The sequence below is a fragment of the Pseudoliparis swirei genome, chromosome 20, assembly GCF_029220125.1.
Source record: "Pseudoliparis swirei isolate HS2019 ecotype Mariana Trench chromosome 20, NWPU_hadal_v1, whole genome shotgun sequence".
Taxonomy (NCBI): Eukaryota; Metazoa; Chordata; class Actinopteri; order Perciformes; family Liparidae; genus Pseudoliparis; species Pseudoliparis swirei.
The window spans coordinates 16,730,263-16,748,436 of NC_079407.1; the positions used below are offsets into that span (position 1 = coordinate 16,730,263).

Here is an 18,174-nt window from a genome sequence, read left to right on the forward strand (position 1 = left end):
TGCAAGTCTGTGAATGAGGGCGCCAAAGTATATAGAATCGTGTCTGATTCTGTAACGGGTAGTGGGAAGGACCCAGAAACAATACGACGAAGACGGAATAGTGAGTGCAGACCAAGGCTTTATTTGGGTAGACCACGCCACAGGAAACCAACAAGGGAGAAGGCAGAGGTGTAATGCGGAGAACAATCTCGCTGAAGTAAGTAGCTGCAGCAGAGTGAACAGGTGAATGTGATAGACCTGACGAGGTGGGTGTGACTAACAGGTGCACAGAATGACCTGACGAGGTAATCCAGGAGGGAGGGAGTGCAGTAGGGTGGGCCGGTGAGAGGGATTGATCTGACGAGGTGTGACCAACAGGTGAACTGAATTAACTGATTAGGTGAGTGAGAGGTAGACTGTCACGAGAGAAAGAAAGCTGAACTGTGACAGATTTGTCTGATCGGAACATTTCCAACCGCTCCAGAGATTTGTAAAGTTAAAAAGTAGACCAATCACCTTCCATCAAATGTATTTGCATCCAACAACTTGAAAATCCATAAAGCATATAATTTTGTTCAACAGGAAGAAATGTTACAAAACGAACAAAGCCTTTAAATATTTAAAACACTCACGACAAAACACAGACCTCACATGACCAACCCATTTACACATACTGTGATGAAATCAAGAAATAAATAATTAAATTCCACCAGTGTTACTATAACAGACCAAAGCATATTTCTTGTCACAACTTGCCGCTGAGCAACATAGCTCCTTATCGGCTAAAGCCGTTATGACATCTAGAGACTTGGTAGGCTCTCAGAACCTGATATTGTTATTAGCACACTCTGTCAATCATGGAAATGTCAAACATTACAACGTAATGATGAATTTTACCTCCCCCTGAAACTCTTCTCCTCTTTGTTTCAGATGGAGAGCCCCTTGCTTAGCTTGTGCAGCAGTAACACACTGACGCTCACAGTATTACCAGATATTGTGAGAAAAACAGCCAGAAAAAGTTTTTAACTGAAAAAAAAGAGACATTTGGCACATCACAAACTGGTAACAGATTTCCAGGATGCTGACGCATTATCCGAACAGCTGGTAATTTGCAAATGCAAGGTGCATAAAAAGAACACAGTGTCTCAACAGAAAATGCAAACTGCCTCCTTTTTACGGATGCTAAGCATAGACCTCAGGAGCTAATTTCAAAGGATTAGATGGTGGAGCAAGACCAGATATGTGAGAAAAAATAGGAGCAAATATATGATAAAATGACCTCTTTCAGATTAATTCAATTGATTTTATTTGTATAGCCCATTTTCACAAATTTGTCTCAGAGGGCTTTACAATCTGAACACATAGACATCCCTGTCCCAGAACCTCACATCGGATCAGGAAAAACTCCCAAACAACCCTTCCCGGGGAAAAAAGGGAAGTAACCTTCAGTAGAGCAACAGAGGGGGATCCCTCTCCAAGATGAACAGGTGCAATAGATGCCATGTGTACAGAAGGAATCGTTATACACAAATTAATACACAGTAACAACACAATCAATGAATATGACGAGTGTATGATATAGTTGGTACTGGTAGTAGGCATATTCCACGATCCAGACCTCCATTTTATCTTATAGAATCAAATCATATCAGATTCTGTACTGATAAAAGTCTGATTAAGGACTGAGCTGGACAAAGGTTTTCCTCCGAGAGCATCAGACCCAAATAATCATCACCCATGAACACAGTTATTAGAGCACTAAACAGGCTTACCTCTGACTGTACCTGTGATCTCTTAGAACATTGTTTAGCGTTGGTTTAAATAGACCCCTTGAGATAAGTGAAGGACCTAAACTTAGCATGGAATGCGAAAAGGAGGGGTTGTGTGTTTCAGGGTTTAATTAAAAACGTTTTACTTATGAATATATCATACTGTCTTATACTGGCCTATCCATCTTTCTGCCTCCAGCAACATCCAGCCTTTGGTTTACCTGTCATTCTGTCAGAAGCAAAGTCATGCAAGCTGTGACATTCAGCCTTCGGCTTCCGAGCCAATGTTGCTTGATTCCCAACAGACAGATGCAGAAAGAGAAACACTCGACATGAGGTTGTGCATCTACAGACAGAATACTTGTGTTTAAGGACACCTGCCAAGGGTCAAAATATGTTTGAATATCCCTATCTAAATTTCATTGAGTATCTCTCTCTCTCTTGACAGCAGGCTGGGAAGAAACAACACCCTTTCTCCTTCGGATTGCGCGATGAACACACAAGTGTAAAGGAAAACTAGTCAAACGCGATAAAAGGGATCATTAATAATGTAATAATTTACAGATGTTTTTGCAGGCCAGTCTTACCCTGTAGGAGACTGCTATGTGGAAATGTTGGTAAATTCTAAAATTATGAAGTATATTTTGCATCGCGGCTACAAATGTGTAGCTATTATAAAACAGAAAAAGCTGGTATGTATATTAAGTGTCCTTTTATTCCAAAAGTGGCAAGAAAAGCAATACAAAAAAGCCTTGGCGGGCTGAAGTGAATGACAGAAGGTTATAGAGGGACGGACGCCCTATAAAGCAAATGCACCCGCAACGAGGTGGGGATCATTTAAAGGGTCAATACTAAAAAATCCAATAGCAAAGAACAAATCTCAGAGCAGACACTTCACAAGCAAACAGAAGCAGCCTGAATGTGTGGAAAAGGGCTGAAGCTGGAGCTTTGAGGGAAGGTATTACAAACTCTGAACATGAAATTAATAAGTTCAGGTCTCGAATAAGAAAAAAACACGCTCTTTGTCTACCGTTCATTGTTTAGGTAACAGCTCCGGATTTAATACTTGATACTTACTTTTTCGGCTTTACGAGAAAGTAACTGTGTTCACAAATATTGATTGAGTTTTCCTAGACGATTGAAATAAAATATTGAAATTCATAATTGTTCCCCTTTAATGTCGAAGGGCCAAATATGCATGTATACATTTTCTTTCCCATACCTAACTTGGCATTTCCTTTTTTTTGGAAGACTGTTTTCGATATTATCCTTGATTCATTAAAAACAAGCATTAGTCGGTCGTGACAGATATTCCTGGTGTGATCAGATGCACGTGATAATTGAATCATAAACACTCTATAAATAGCCACATATCTAAGTAGAAGTTAAACAATACAACAGTTGCTCTAACACTGCCGTAAAGCCTCAACCTATACATTTGCGAAACGTCTCTATTCTTTTTTATGACAGTTTTTTGTTAACATTAAGAAAACAAAGACAATTATGGTCTGCTCAGAGAAAGTTGACACAATACCAAAGGAACATGTTTAGTTTGGATTTTTTATTCATCTTTTTTTTATGACTTCTTTTTACTTTTTTGCTTTACGAAACAAATGCTTGCAGATGTCCTATGAATAAACAACAGCACCCTTCCTCCTTAATAACAGGGGTCCCTCGCCACTGCCTTATCAAGAAAAGAGACTCTTCTTGTCCAATTACAACCTCTCCAGATTCCCAAAGTGACTCTTATTTCCTGTATTTGACATTTGTTTAAGTGCATTAGTAGACAACATAACCATTTCGATTAATGTGCAATAGCTGAGTTTATGGTCAATGCGAAAAGATATATACATTGCAGCTATGACTCACATGAACTGTCTTTCAACACTTGAGCGTCAGAAATGGAGAGGGAGACAATCACAACGCAAGGAGCCTCCTTTCAAGCCCAGCCTTCGTAAACAGCAACCTTTACCTACATCATCATCATCATCATCATCATCATGATTAACTAGACTCTTTTGTCGACCTGTTTTCCTCCAGTAAGACAAAAAGGTTAATAGATAGAATGGTTTAAAATAAAGTTTAGTGATTGTGCTTTTAAAACCAAAGTAACAAATAACAAACATTGACATCAACACAAAACATAACAGTGCATTACAAAATACCAAAGAAAATAAAAAGAATCCCAAAGTGGCACTTTCTCGGGGCAGCTAAATAATATAGCAATTTACAACATGGATGGAAATGATAAAATAATAATTATATTTACTGGCATAATAAAATTAGAATTCACAAAAAAAGGAAGGCAAATTTGAGGTACCACAGTGGGTAAAACAAGAGGACATCATGTATACAAGTATATTTACAGACAGTCCACCCCTCTGCTTGCAGCTATTTTATGACGGTAACAACTGACTGTATGGCTCTCCAAAGTTTGTGTCGAGGCAAGCGGAGTCATGTCAATGTCTGGAGTAAGATTCTACTCCATATTGCATTGGAATTAAACAGAAATATACCACTGCGTGTTTTGTTTTGAATGCACTCTTTATCTTCACACTTTCCTTTTTTTAAATGGACATAGAAAATGATAAGGTAGAAAAAAAAACATTGGTCTGTTTTCCAGATGTAAAGAAACACTAATGATGTACAGCATAATGGTAGCCAACATGATGGTGAAATACTGAGATATTTAAAATTGTAAGAGAAACAATGGTGCTCCACTCTTGGAAAAGTCAGGACAGTTCTTCTTTTCCTCCTCGGTTTTTCAGCTTTCTACCATCTAGGTGAAAAACCAAACATTTGTGTTACGGTTATTGTCTGCAATTAGCGTATTACAAATCGATCTCTATGTCTGTACATGTGAGCCAGTAAGTAACGAGACATTGCAGTATAGAAATGAGACAAATAATTTAGAGACATTAAGGATTAGATCACACAGTTGGACAACAGAATTGTTTACAATGTAAAATATGTATGTTTCTGATTCTGATATGTTTGAATGACATTCTATATGACATCGTAAAAAGGTATAATATAGTGAGACTTTTTTTCAATACAACTTTATGGCATGCTGTAATATAACTTTGTTTTATGACTTATGATACTATGACTTTTTGAGGACAACCAAAACTAGGACATATTTTACAATTGTGATGCGATGCTATCCTATGACTTTTAATGACTACATGTTCATCACCTACGATAAATAGCATGTATAAGACATGTTCTATCATGATTTTTTGATGATTTCTATCACTGACAAATGTAATTTCTATCACAAACTATACAATGCCTTTTAATTACATTTGAATCACCTAAGATACTTTGGCATGTTTACCTCAAGCTCTTCATCTCCTGGTTGGAAGGCCCCTGTGGTGTTAAGGCCCATGTCTGCAGGGTTCCTGCGGCCTCCTTCTCCTCTTCGCTGACCCCCTGAGCCCCTCGAGGACATGGAGCTGGATGAGCTTGGGTCCCGGGGGTTGTTGACTGTGGGGAACTGTGGTCGGCTATAGGGCAGAATGTCCTCGGAACCTAGGGACAAACAACAGTTGTATGAGGAACATTTAAAAACACTGCACATTGCATTGAGGGAAACCCTCACATTGATGTGATGTACCTGGTTGTAGCCGTGCCTTGTTGGCGCTGCTACCCTCATGTTTATTCCCTTTCCCTCCATGAGGAGTCTTTTGTCTCTCTTGAGCATCTTTGCGTTCAGATGAGCTGTTTCTGGGGTCCGAGCCCTCTCTGGGCCGACAACCCCCTGTTCCACCTCTCTTTTCTCGACCCTCTCCTGCTTTAGGGGAAATCACTCCCCGGCCCTCCAGCACTGCCTTGGAGGGGTGTGTAGGCGACTTAAGCCTTGCTGGAGGTGGGATGGGCGGAGGTGGGAGATCTGAAGGACAAACACAGGAAGAAAGAACATTAACCACAGGCATAAAAAAAAAATAGGTAGACACAACTTTTTGTAACTTTAATGTGAATCATCTTTCACTCCAGACCTGCAAGGTGATACACAAACACAGCTGCCGTGTGTACATACAGTGCACTCTGAGCTATGCCGAACAGAAACTCATCTGTACAGACAGTAAACAGAACAGATGACAGCAGAGAGGCCAACTCTGGATAGAGTTATGAGATTTGAGTGAGAGGCAAAAGAGGAGGAAGAGGTGAGTGTGACAGTCAGCAGCTGGCTCTCTGACCTGCTCAAACTCCCCTGTCGATGAATCAATGCTGCTTGTCCTTGAACCATTATTCATACGAGGCCAGCCAGTGGGCCGCCCGGCCTCTCACACATCACACAGCCAGCGAAACAAAACGCAGAGAGAAAAGCCTGGCCTGCCTGCAATCGATGGCTTTTCATCTTCTAATCAGCTTCCGACCCGAAGGATGTTTTTCTCAGCAACCGCACTCATAATCCACGCAGGAATAGAAGACTAGTAAACATATCGGGTGCTTACACCTTGCTTGCATTTCGACAGCAACCGTGGACTTTTTTAAGATTGTGCAACACTGGACCTTGTGGAGAAGCCTTTTCTTCGCACAAGAAAGGCTCATGGGGCCGGTGATGTCTTTGCTGTGCCTCATTATTAAAATCAGGCAGCTTAAATACACCTGTCTGATTATCCTACACATCCATACACTCCACTTGTATATCAAAGAGGGGCAGTCAATATCATAAAGCAGAGAGGCATCTGCAGTTTTTTAATATATCTCTTGCCTCCTGAGTCATGCCTCAGTCCCATCAATACCACAGTCTGTGAGATATGCCTCACTACTAGGGAGGAGCAGAGCGCCCGTTCGATTTATGAGTGAATATCTGCGCGGACAGGACTCAGGTCTGAAAAGTGTCTCTGGGCTAGCCAAGGAGGGTGTATTGGGGGGCCTGGTGGTTAATTAAGCAGACAAAAATGAGACAGATCAAAAGAGACAAGAAAGGATTTAAGTACAGGGAGGAGGAAGACGAAGGCATTAGAGTCAAATTCAATATGAATCATGAGGGGAATATAACTTTAGAGCATCCACTGTGCAAAGAAGAGTGAAATGAGTAGGTAAGAGAGGGGTATGGGGTAAGGGAGAAACACACATAGTGTGTGTATTACAAACAATATAAGGATTGTATTTCTTTACTATCCTCCTTTCAACTAAATTAAATCACATTATTTTACCACAGCACCAGTCATGCAGACCACATAATGTTGGGGGGTGGGAGAGGGGGATAACCTCTAAATGAAAAACTATCCATTCAGATCAAATGCAATCAGGAGGAGAACTGATGGACAGACGGAGCTGCAAAGCTGTCAGTCCGCCCACGTACTGCTCAAACAAAGACGGAGGAGAGGGGAGCTTGGGAGAAGAGGAGAGCATGGAACGGGATGGAGAGATCACTTCAAAGGGAGGGGCAGCGAATGGGGAAGAAGCCAGGATATAAGGAGGATGGCAGGAGGCGGAGGTTTAGGGTGGGGGGTTGGATTTTCTGCAGTAATATAGCTGGTCTGGCTCTCACTGAGTTGGATATTAAATCTCCCTGTCAAGTGCTTCCAACACTCAAGGACACCTGACACTAAGAGGAGAGCCAGCTCTTGGACAGCACACACTGTACACAGCAGTGAGTGTGTGCAGGTAAAAAAGATATTTCCACAACATCAAACCCGAGAGGAAACAGGTAGCAAATGTGTTTTTCCACTGGTAAGATGTGTGTCCATCCATTCTCATCCGCTTAGTCCGGGGTCGGGTCGCGGGGGCAGTAGACCCAGCAGGCTGTCCCAGACTTCCCTCTCACCTGCAACATTTCCAGCTCATTCAGGAGGATCCTGTGGTGTTCCCAGGCCAGCTTGGAAATATAATCTCTCCAGCGTGTCCTGGGTCTTCCCCAGGGTCTCCTCCCAGTTGGACTAGCCTGGAAAACCTCTAAAGGGAGGCATCCAGGAGGCATCCGAATCAGATGCCCGAACCACCTCAGTTGACTCCTTTTGACACGAAGGAGTAGCGGCTCAGCTCCCTCTTCACCAAAACGGTCCGGCGCAGCGCCTATTTTCCTGCTGCAGCCGCACCGATCCGCCTGTCGATCTCCCGCTCCATCTTACCCTCACTCGTGAACAAGACTCCGAGATACTTTAACTCCTTCGGCAGGTAGGCACTCTGTCCCTACCTGGAAGGAGCAATCCTCCGGTCGGAGCCTCCTTTCCAGCACCCTGGCATAAACTTTCCCCGGAAGGCTGAGTAGTGTGATACCACAATAGTTTGCGCACACTCTCCGGTCCCCTTTTCTTTTTTTAAACACCCCGGTCTGCGAGTCTAAGGGCACTGTTACTGTTCCTGACCTCAATGTGACATTAAAGAGGCGTGTCAGTCAAGACAGCCCAACAATGTCCAGTGCCTTCAGCATCTCAGGGAGGATCTCATCCACCCCCGGCGCCTTGCCACCAAAGAGATTTTTGACAACCTTAGCGGCCTTTGCCAAGGATATTGGGGCAACCCGTACCTCCGAGAGGCCAACTGAAAGTTCTTCTCCATGGCCTCCCCAACCTCCTTCCATGCCCGAGTGTTTGCATCCGTGACCACCGCAGTTGCAGCCCTTCTGGCCTGCCGGAACCTGTTAGCTGCTTCAGGAGACCCCTGGGCCAACCAGGCCTGGAAGGCCTCCTTGTTTAGCTTGACGGCTTCCCTACCCCGGGTTCTCGGGTTGCCGCCACGACAGGCAACGACGACCTTCCGACCACAGCTCCAATCGGCCGCTTCCACAATAGAGGGTTTGGAAATGGTCCACTCGGATTCCATGTCCCCAACCTCCCTTGGGATGTGTGAGAAGTTCATCCGGAGGTGGGAGTTGAAGACCTCCTAGACAGGGTCCTCCACCAGATGTTCCCAGTTCACCCGTACTACACGTTCAGGCTTTCAAGGTCTTTCTAGCTGACTCCCCACCATCTGATCCAACTCACCACCAGGTGGTAATCAGTTGACAGCTCTGCTGCTCTCTTCTTATGCTGCGTTCACACCGAAAGCCACGCGATTTTTTAGATCGACGAGATCCCATGCAAAGTCAACGTACAGACTCATGTGGCTGCGATAAACGCAACATTTTTCCAAGCGGCGCGTTTGGGAGATTCTGGCCGACGCGATTTGGGTGACGCGTTTTCGGCAGCGCGTTTCGGGCGGCGCGATTTTCGTCCCGAGTTAAAATATTTTAACTTTGAGGTGATAATTTCACAACTCGGGCCAATCAGCTCTTCAGTTGCTCGTCATCACTGTCCCGCCACTGTTGAATCAGAACAAGGAGGAAACACTCATCGTTGCGGTTTGCGGGCACCCGGAGCTCTTTAATACCTCTTTTGAGTACCTGATTTGCAGAGAATAAAACACGTGTGATGTTATATATATATACGTATATATGTATATATATGATATGATTTTATGAACCCAAATATCTCGTAGCGCTGGAAGCGGAAGTATTCCAGACGTAACAGTTAACATAATCGGTGAAAGTGACCAAGCTGTGTGAGCCTCCGGGTGATGTCATGAACCCAACACGAGGACGTTAGATGTTCAGACGTTTGTGGGATGTGCTCAACAAGTATAAAGCAGAACTAGTGGTCAGTTCTTCTGTGGTGGATGAAGGACATGATAACGGGTTTTCCGGAGACAAGCCACGGAGATAAGCCCCGCCCCTCACGGAGCTTCGCAACGCTTTTGGTGTGAACATGGCAAATGGTCGAGCGAGTAAACGTAAGCGTTTTGGGCGATACGATTGTGAACGTAGCATTAAGATGTGTGTTGTAAAGTCAATTGCTCTTTTGCTTAATAACAAGGTTAAAGCTTGTCCTTCTGTGTATAGCTGCTCCGGTATGTAGCCCCCGTTTAGTTTATGTTGAACTCTGACCGAGTGAAGGTGGCACTTCCGTATGAGCCACAGCACCTGGATCAATTTCATTAATGGCACAAGTGGGGAGACATCACAGTGTCAGTAGAGCCAAGCTGGGCAGCACTCCCCTGGGACAACCCCCCTCCAATCCTCCCCACCATGGCCCGAGCCTCCAGCCCGCTACTCACCCGATCTCTTCAGCACTGCACAGATTAGGAGTCATGCCATGTTTGCATGTGCATAAACACATAAGAGAAGATGATAAACACTCTGGCATTTGTCTGTCATTTACAGACACCACAGTAAACTGAACTTTTCCCTTCCACATCTGTAGAGGGAAGAGAGTCATTGATACAATCTGGACATCGATGTACTTGTAGGATACAGCTAACGTATTTTGTCTTTCCTTCTATTAGTCTGTTGGCTGTAAAACGTCATTATAGTAGCTTTACAGACAAACCTGTTCATACATATTTCTAATTTAAGACCAGTATTATAAGCCACAGCATAAATTAAGAACATTTTCTATAAATAAAATGTCAGGCCTGAACAGGAAGTTTACATATAATTATAGAAGCTAATTATAAAGCTTACTTGATATTAATTAGCCGGGTAGGAATCTACAACAACATGCAGTACATATCCCACTTGTATGACAATATCTTCCTTTTTGAAAATATTTTTTGAAATCTTACTCTCTGTATTTTTGGTAATACTGCAATGTATTCCTGTGTACCTTCATTATAGACTTCACGTCGCTGGTTCCCTGGATGACCTGCAGGATGACCTGCAGGATGACCTGCAGGATGACCTGCAGGGTGACCTCCAGGATGACCTCCAGGGTGACCTCCAGGGTGACCTGCAGGGTGACCTGCAGGATGCTGTTTCTGCTTCTTAGGAGGCCTCCTGTGTACAGCTGCCATACTCATGTTACTGTCTGTGGACACCGGGCTTCCAGGACGGTGGCTTGGCGGGTTTATTTGGTATTTTCGTGCTGAGGAAAGCAACAGAGAAATAGTTTAGTTTGCTATACCATTCTTTAAATTTTTTGCGCCAACGTTCCTTGTGGATGCGGCGACTATTTTAAACCTACCGGAAGCTCCTGCAACTTCGTGGCCCAGTGTGTTGGGATATTTGGCCACCCTGAGGCCTGAATACTCTGCAGCTGCAGCAACCGCTTGAGCAAAGTCAGCATCAGTAAAGAATGATCCGTCTGATGAGCTGATGGCACTGGACCTCCCTGAAGAGACATTATCCTCTTCAGAAGCGGAACCCCATCCGTTGATCATGGAGCCGGTCACTGAACTTTCCAGGTCGCCCATGCTGGACGCAGGCGTCTCTTCAAGCCCTCCCAGCAGCAACCTTCGAGGGTGCATCTGGGGTTGGTGGGGGTGTGTGTGGTGGTAGTGCATCTTGGCCACCTCGGCATCTGTCTCATCACCCTCCTCCTCCTCTTCCTCCAATATATCATCCTCCTCTTCCTCCTCCATACCATCAGTGTCCAAGGCTAATGGGCTGGTGATGTACCCATATGTGTGTGAAGGAGAGTGGGGCCGTTGAGGAGCTGGGGGGCTCACAGTGTGGCGCCTGCAACAGGTGAGAAACACACAGTATCAGAAATGCATCATGTGTTTGATTATATATAAAAAGTAAATTAATAATACCAGCCAATTATAATGGGACAACCTGTAAAAGATATGTCATTTAAATTTATTCAAATTTCTGAGGTACACCTGAGCACAATAAACACTATTTTAAAGTTTGGGGCAAAATTGTCCTCTTTTAGAACCAGATAATAAGCACAAAAAAACTATATATGCCAAAAATGATGTAATTTATTTTATTAAAACGGTTTCTGTTTGGCTGTTTAATCCTAAATGTATGATGCTTTCATTTCTTTAAACACTAACAAGGATGAATTCCTGCTCACAGCTGGTTTACCACAACAAAATATTACTCTGACAAATGTTAACATTTAGACTGTGATGTCTATTTTTTCAAACAATGTTCAAATCACTGCAAGTAGATGTATATACTGTACTGAAATGAGCTGAAACAAATGGCTCCCAAGAAGGTAAGAAATCAATCTGAAAACTAAGATATGCTTTTGAAAAATAGCCAAGAGCTTTGTGCAATAAAGGCTCGGGAATTAATGGGCTAAAACATTTTGCTTCTTGTTTCACGAGAAGACATCGCGCAGGTGTACCTGCGTTCATGGCTGTCAAGTGCGTCCTGGAGCATTGGCTGCATCTCCTCCTGGGGTGAGGGGGTGAGTGTGGCTGTAGACTGGTGACTGTAAGATACCGCTGCAGGGGAAGAGGCCGCCCCTCTGACAGGAGGAGTGGGGCCCCTCTCCATCTCCTCCTCCAGCTCATCAGGCTGCAGGTACATGTGAGAGGGGGGCATGGGGCACTGCATGTCTGGTTCACAGCTGCCAATCGAGGGAAATAAGCCTTGTTACCGTCATATCACTCACAAAAAAAGAAGAAAAATGTTTTCATATCTTGAAGCTGGGAAAACACAAACTGAATATTCATGGCACCCTTCTATCGAGGTTTGACATGAGCCTAGCACTAATAGATAGGAAAGCCTTGGGGCAAATGCTTCCAATAGAGGCGAGAAATAGCAGAAAAGGCAAATACAGTGTGTGCATGCCTGTCAGCGTGTCTGTGTCTTTGTGTCTGTGCAGACATGTCACACCTTTCTTCCATCGAAAGGGAGTACTCCTCTATGCTCCGGCTTGGAGGTGGGTTGGCAGGGGGAGGGGGCAAAAGGTCAGCCCAATTCATTGTGCTCTGTTTGGGTAGTTTGGGGGTGCGCATGCCTTTCTTCTGACCCTGACTCCCTGCTCAAAAATGGAGAAAAAAAACACTGTCAGTCATAAGACACCTGCAGACACACATATTTATATTCACTCTGTCTCTGAAAAACACATCAATTATTAATGTTGAAGAAATTGCAAGGTAATGAGCAAGGAATTGACAGCAGATAAAATGCATTTACAAGACTGGCTAACAAAGAAAATATCATTTTACACGCAAGAGTGCAAAGGCTAATGCAACCTTCCACTTTTATGCAAGTGTGCACACATACATCTTAGCTATTAAAATTCCTATAAAACACAGCAATCTCCCTACAGCAGTGTAGCAAGTACCAAGAGGAAAGGTAGGGAGAAGGGGCCCAATTAGGACAAAACTATTAGAAGTGTGAACCAATGAGCTGTGAGGTGCAGCGAGCACTAAAGGCTTTTCCTTAATGGCTTGAACTTCAAACGCAATATCAGAATGGATACATGGCATTAAGGTGGCAGTGTTGCATGCCGTCTGCAATGTGTTATCATTTGTCCTTGTCCGCAGACAGACATTGAGGTCCTGATGAAATTAGGCTGCTCCATACTGGATTAAAGTAGAGCCAAATAGAAGAGAAACCGCCAAACAAAACATAATAAATAAAAAAAGGATTATTTTATTGAATTTGCTTTAAACATCTCTTGGAGGACGTTGCACCCAGAAAAGAAGAGGTACAACAAGCCGATGCCTGGCATGGTGCTCATGGCTTTGTGTGGAGTCATTGTTATCAGTTTCCTGCTCTCTTTTTGTTCTGCAATTTTCCACTTTCTGAAGACTTCTCCTTTTCAATTTATATTCAATGTATGCGGACATGGAAATTAATCAAATTACCATTTTAAAGCATGCATTATTAGCATCTCAAAGGGATGTATTGCTTTTAAACAAAACTGGGATTTTGAAATAGAGCTGGGGGTTGTTTGTGATTACATGGTTCAGAATAACAATAAACTGAGAAAAAGTGGCAGTTACATTTAAAAGAGCAACATATTAACAACAACACTCCAAGCAAAATCCTTCAGATAAAGAGTTACATGTATAAGTCATAAAAAAATGATCAAAAGAAATCCCAGTCTCGAAAAAAAGAAATGAAATAGCATACTATTTCATATGTGTAATAGAAAACTATACACATGATTATGTCATGGCATGGTTTGGCATAAAACAATTAAAAGTAATATTATTTCATTCAAAAGTTGTTCTGCTTTTTAAAATGTATGCCATAACTTTCTCACCGGAGGTACTACTGCTGCCTCGGTCGGAGCTGTTGTAGGAGCCCCCTGTGTGACTGTCAAGGGTCTGGTTGTAGGGGATGGTGGCGGGCATTGGGCCGTCACCTCCTCTGTAGCGGTCTGAAGGTGGGAAGAATGGAGAGTATAGTTAGTACGGCCCTAGGTACTTTTGCCAACTCAAACAATGTCAAGCAAAGCATCCAATGAACAAGGAAATGAAGGATGGTATTTATTCGGTAGAAGAAAAAAAAATTCACAATGGAAAAGTGAAATGCTGTTTACCATGAAAATACATTACACCGTGTACAGTGTTAGACACGACAAGATGCATGCAGTTCATGCGTTGTCCTTTTCGGTGAGTAGGTGAACACATGCAACATCTGCATAAAAATCTCAAAGCTATCACACCTGGTGTGGTTCCTTTCTGCAGGTACAACAAGGTGATGATAGCTTCGTTCAAAGCAATTAAATATCCAAGAGTTATCTTTGTCTTTCCTTTAGAAATCCGACACCAAAGATAGACACCCACACATGCCTTCATCACAAAACGGCAACCTGAATACCAAACGACGACAGCAATTCAAGCCGGTCTCACACTGAGTGGCAAAGATTGAACATGATTGCATGGCAGATGATGAGGGGTTACATGAATGCCGTACAGACAGGCAGAAAGAAAGAGTGATGACGCTTGTGTTGACTGAAAAGGAGCAAGAGACAGAACCGAGGAAAAGTTGAGCATGAAACTCTTCTCCAGGCTTCCAAAGTGAGGCTGGAAGAGCCGCGAGAGAGAAGAAGACAGAGGGAAAAATCAAGTGTCGGAAGACCATGGCTTTGAGATGACCTCTTCAACCATGACTGCTAATAGTCCACACACTCACCCTTGTTCAGCTTATTTTGCTCCATGATGTTGTACTGTAGCTGGGAGGCCATTTCCTGTTTCTGCTGCTGAGCTGAGGTGGGCTTCCAGCTCTGTTTTTCATTCTTCTCTCCTCCACCTAGGAGTCCTCCTCCACTCCCTCCGGTTCCTCTCTCTGAGTTAACGTTGTTTCCCATGATGGAGGACTGGATGAGCTGGGTGGTGGCGTACGGCGTCGGCTGGCCCCCTGGACCCACAAAGCGGCCATCTTTAAGGTTTGGGCTGTTGAAGGTCTTCATCTCATTGATCTTGTTGGACAAGTCAACGTCTCCATAGACTCCTGACTCTGGCACCATGTGGTTGGTCTGCTTGTTTTCCATCTGGCTGTTATAATTGGCGATGCAGTCGGCTGGAGAACATGAGCAGGTTATTTAGTCAATCTCCTCTAAAGCTGTTGAATTTAGGAGCACGATGCCAGTTTGTTGAACGTTTTGAAACAATAGGGCATCTTCTGATCTACTGTGGAGATCAAAGCATGTATCTGAGAAAAGCTTAACACATTTACATAATAATTTCAAGCTTGAAAGAGGGACACGAAAGAGAGATTGTATGTCTGTACAACGCCAAATGTGATCTACTTTAGGTGACTGACACAGGTGGTATTACACCTCGCTCAGTCTCCTCATCCATGACTCAATGTGGGTGTCATCTCTGTTATTTTCCATCTGACGGTTGGAACATCTTTGCTCATTGAGAGGGACAGAAAGACATGTCTGTATCAAAGACCTGGAATAAGGCGCTCAGTAAAAGCACAGCTCCACTGACAGATCCAATTTTCCCTAGCTCATAAAATATTTAAATCCTCCAGCAGATCTAAGAGCCAGCCTTGCGGTAAATACCAAGGACGGCCATAGGTGCACGCCTATTGTGCCACGCGCCTCACATTTCCGCAGCACGGAACCGTTCGACACTTCAAAGGTTGATGTGTGAAGGCGCCCCTATGGCTGAGATAAAGAGACATTAACTACTATCTTTCTGCACTGTCACCTAGTCAGTGATCCTCTTCATGTTCACAGAGTTTAGTTTGGCACAAACACAAAGCATGCGTCTGGCAAGCTCCTTAGTGTCATACAGTGGGTGTCATGCAAAGAGTGAGGACTGCCTTTAGCCTGTTATTCACAGTTAAACATCTTACACCATGGTAAGGGAGGGTGGAACACTTCAACCTCAGACACCTGATTAGACCAAAGAAAAAACTCAACTTGATGGCGATAAGTCGACAAAATGAATTATTAATCCTCATTGGGAAAGTTTTTGAAGTCTATTGAAAGGTTTGAAAACTATTGAATGGCTGGATGGATATTAGGCAGAACAGCTGGACCGGAATTATGGGCTGCCCTTAAAGACATAGTCCCAAAGTGCATCATTTAGAACATAAAGCATTTAAATACAGTCCAAGTTTTCAAGGAAAGGGTTGTTTACGACTTGGGTCACAGCTGAAAATGAATAACTAAGTCCTGTGTCATCACAAGCTAACGTTTTTGGCAGGAAGTTTTACTCTGCTCCTTTGATGTGATAGGTCACTCTACGTGTGTGTGTGTGTGTGTGTGTGTGTGTGTGTGTGTGTGTGTGTGTGTGTGTGTGTTTGTGTGTGTGTGAGTGTGAGTGTGTGTGTGAGTGTGCATAGAATATTGGATACAGTAATAGTGTATACAATTTCGACTTCACAGTTGCTCAAGTACACTCATGCTGAATACATTAAAAAGCCACCTGGTGGTGTTCCATCAGTCACTTTCCCTTATTTTCTCTCCACCTATCCTCCATCCTCCACTCATACATTTCAGGTTATATTTTAGCTTAGAGGTATCTGTCATCACTCTTTCCTCCCCCATTCCATCTGGTCTTCCAGGTGCCCATTTCTCCCTCTATCATTCTCTCTTCCTCTGCTTCTGGCCACCGTCTGCAGTCCAGCCTTGACCTCTTCGCCCGCTGCACATTTCTTAAATAACAGAGCACTTAAGGGAAATTACATTACCGGCTATAACAACAGTATGGAAATCAGCAGAGCAATTCGATTAGCAACAGAGTAGAGCCATAAGCCCCTCTCAGTGTGCTCCTTTTATTTCCTGCCTAAAACAGCTCTAATTTAACCTCAGATAAATCAAACACACAAGCACACAGCCTCTCTTAATCCGAATATTTCTTCAGGTCTTTTTGTGGAAACCTATAGAATGGAGGGATCCACAGAACAACTCTCCAGGGAGGTAACCCAGATATCAGATTTTTCTTCATTTTTCACCATGAATTCCCTCAGCTCCGACATGTCTTATCTCTACAGTTATGTTGTCAAGGACTGCACCATTGTGTTTGAGGGAGTGTTTATTGTGATCGTCTCCCACGTAAGTGTCGGCAGTAGGCTTACATACCTGGACGGCTGTACGTTGCCAAGTTGCTGTCGCTGTTGCCGTTGCCGGCAGTGCAGCAGTTCATGCTGCAGTCATTGTGGTTGGAGCAGGAGTTGGGCCATGTGTCTGCCAGCCAGGGCTGAGTGGCAGATTCCCCAATGTTTAGCAATCCAGGCCTTTAAAATAAATGGGACCAAATGGTTAACAACAGTTAGCCACTAAGCCAACACCACAATAACAGTGAAATAGCCACAGTCGCACAACATTTGAAAGAGAAGATTATGTGGAATTTATTTATCCAGCAGCTGAGAATAAGAGACATCCAGCTTTAGTACTGTTAGAAAAAAGCCCAGCTAAATAGATTGTGTATGATTGACTTGCACATAGCCGATGACACGTTCCCTAAGCCCTCATGAGCATTAGCGAACTGCCGGCATTAGACAGTGAGATAAAATTTACTCCCAATGTTGTGCGGAATGTGCATCCTGAACAGCCAGTGAACCACAGATGCTCCCCGAGTAGATTCTGTGATGTCACACAACATCTCGATCATTAACAAAATAAAACTTTGTTTAGCTAACCAGAAGGAAACCTGGGCACCAGAAGAGAAGCTCATGCGGATCAGTCCTTCACGTCATCCCCTGGCCATCCGTCACGATTGCTTCATGTCTTGCTCTCATTTCTTCGGCTTTATTCCCAATACAATACAAGATCACTTGTTCAACTGGATTCTACTGTAATTCGTGACCTCAAGCCAAACACTAAGTGTTTAAAACGCCTGAGAATAAATAGCCTTCTATTGCGCATGAATAGAATCAATCTAGCATATACAAAGAAAGCAGGCTACTCCACCAGGGCCATATAATGTTTCAGTTTTCAAATGTTCACAGTATTACTTCCAGTTTGCATATTCCAACACCGAATTAGCATAGAATTACGCTTCCTCGTTCCCTCTCAAATGACTCATTTCTCGGATTCATTTTGGGTAATGAACACATTTGTCTTGCACAGCCAAGTACAATCTCACAATAGCTCCTCAATCACTTCGGCAGTGGTATGTTGATATTGAATGGCCATTGTCTTTGTGCAGAGCCGACACAGCTATGCTGCATATGGGATTTAATCATAAAACTGGGTAATATAATGAATATGGATTTACTGCTGATTGCTCCAAGCTAAACTATTTATTCACACATGAACAACACGCACACTCATGTACACTTACAGCC

At 43.5% G+C, this 18,174-nt stretch overlaps 1 protein-coding gene across 9 annotated transcripts in view; it reads right to left on the reverse strand.

The window, feature by feature from the left end:
• Nucleotides 1-3,290: 3,290 nt before the first annotated feature.
• robo1 (roundabout, axon guidance receptor, homolog 1 (Drosophila)) overlaps nt 3,291-18,174 on the reverse strand; it is a 228,977-nt gene continuing 214,093 nt past the window's right edge. For 5 of the 9 annotated variants that reach the window (XM_056440345.1, XM_056440340.1, XM_056440341.1 and 2 more), the window contains 10 exons: nt 16,967-17,121; nt 14,563-14,949; nt 13,688-13,804; nt 12,262-12,451; nt 11,813-12,037; nt 10,700-11,193; nt 10,343-10,600; nt 5,365-5,640; nt 5,086-5,279; nt 3,291-4,527 (listed from right to left, as the gene is read on the reverse strand). In XM_056440345.1, the coding sequence (XP_056296320.1) occupies nt 4,513-4,527; nt 5,086-5,279; nt 5,365-5,640; nt 10,343-10,600; nt 10,700-11,193; nt 11,813-12,037; nt 12,262-12,451; nt 13,688-13,804; nt 14,563-14,949; nt 16,967-17,121 (2,311 nt within the window). In that variant the 3' untranslated portion in view covers nt 3,291-4,512. The remainder of the gene's footprint in view (nt 4,528-5,085; nt 5,280-5,364; nt 5,641-10,342; nt 10,601-10,699; nt 11,194-11,812; nt 12,038-12,261; nt 12,452-13,687; nt 13,805-14,562; nt 14,950-16,966; nt 17,122-18,174) is intronic. The other 4 variants (XM_056440342.1, XM_056440347.1, XM_056440346.1 and 1 more) reach the window with 3 other exon arrangements.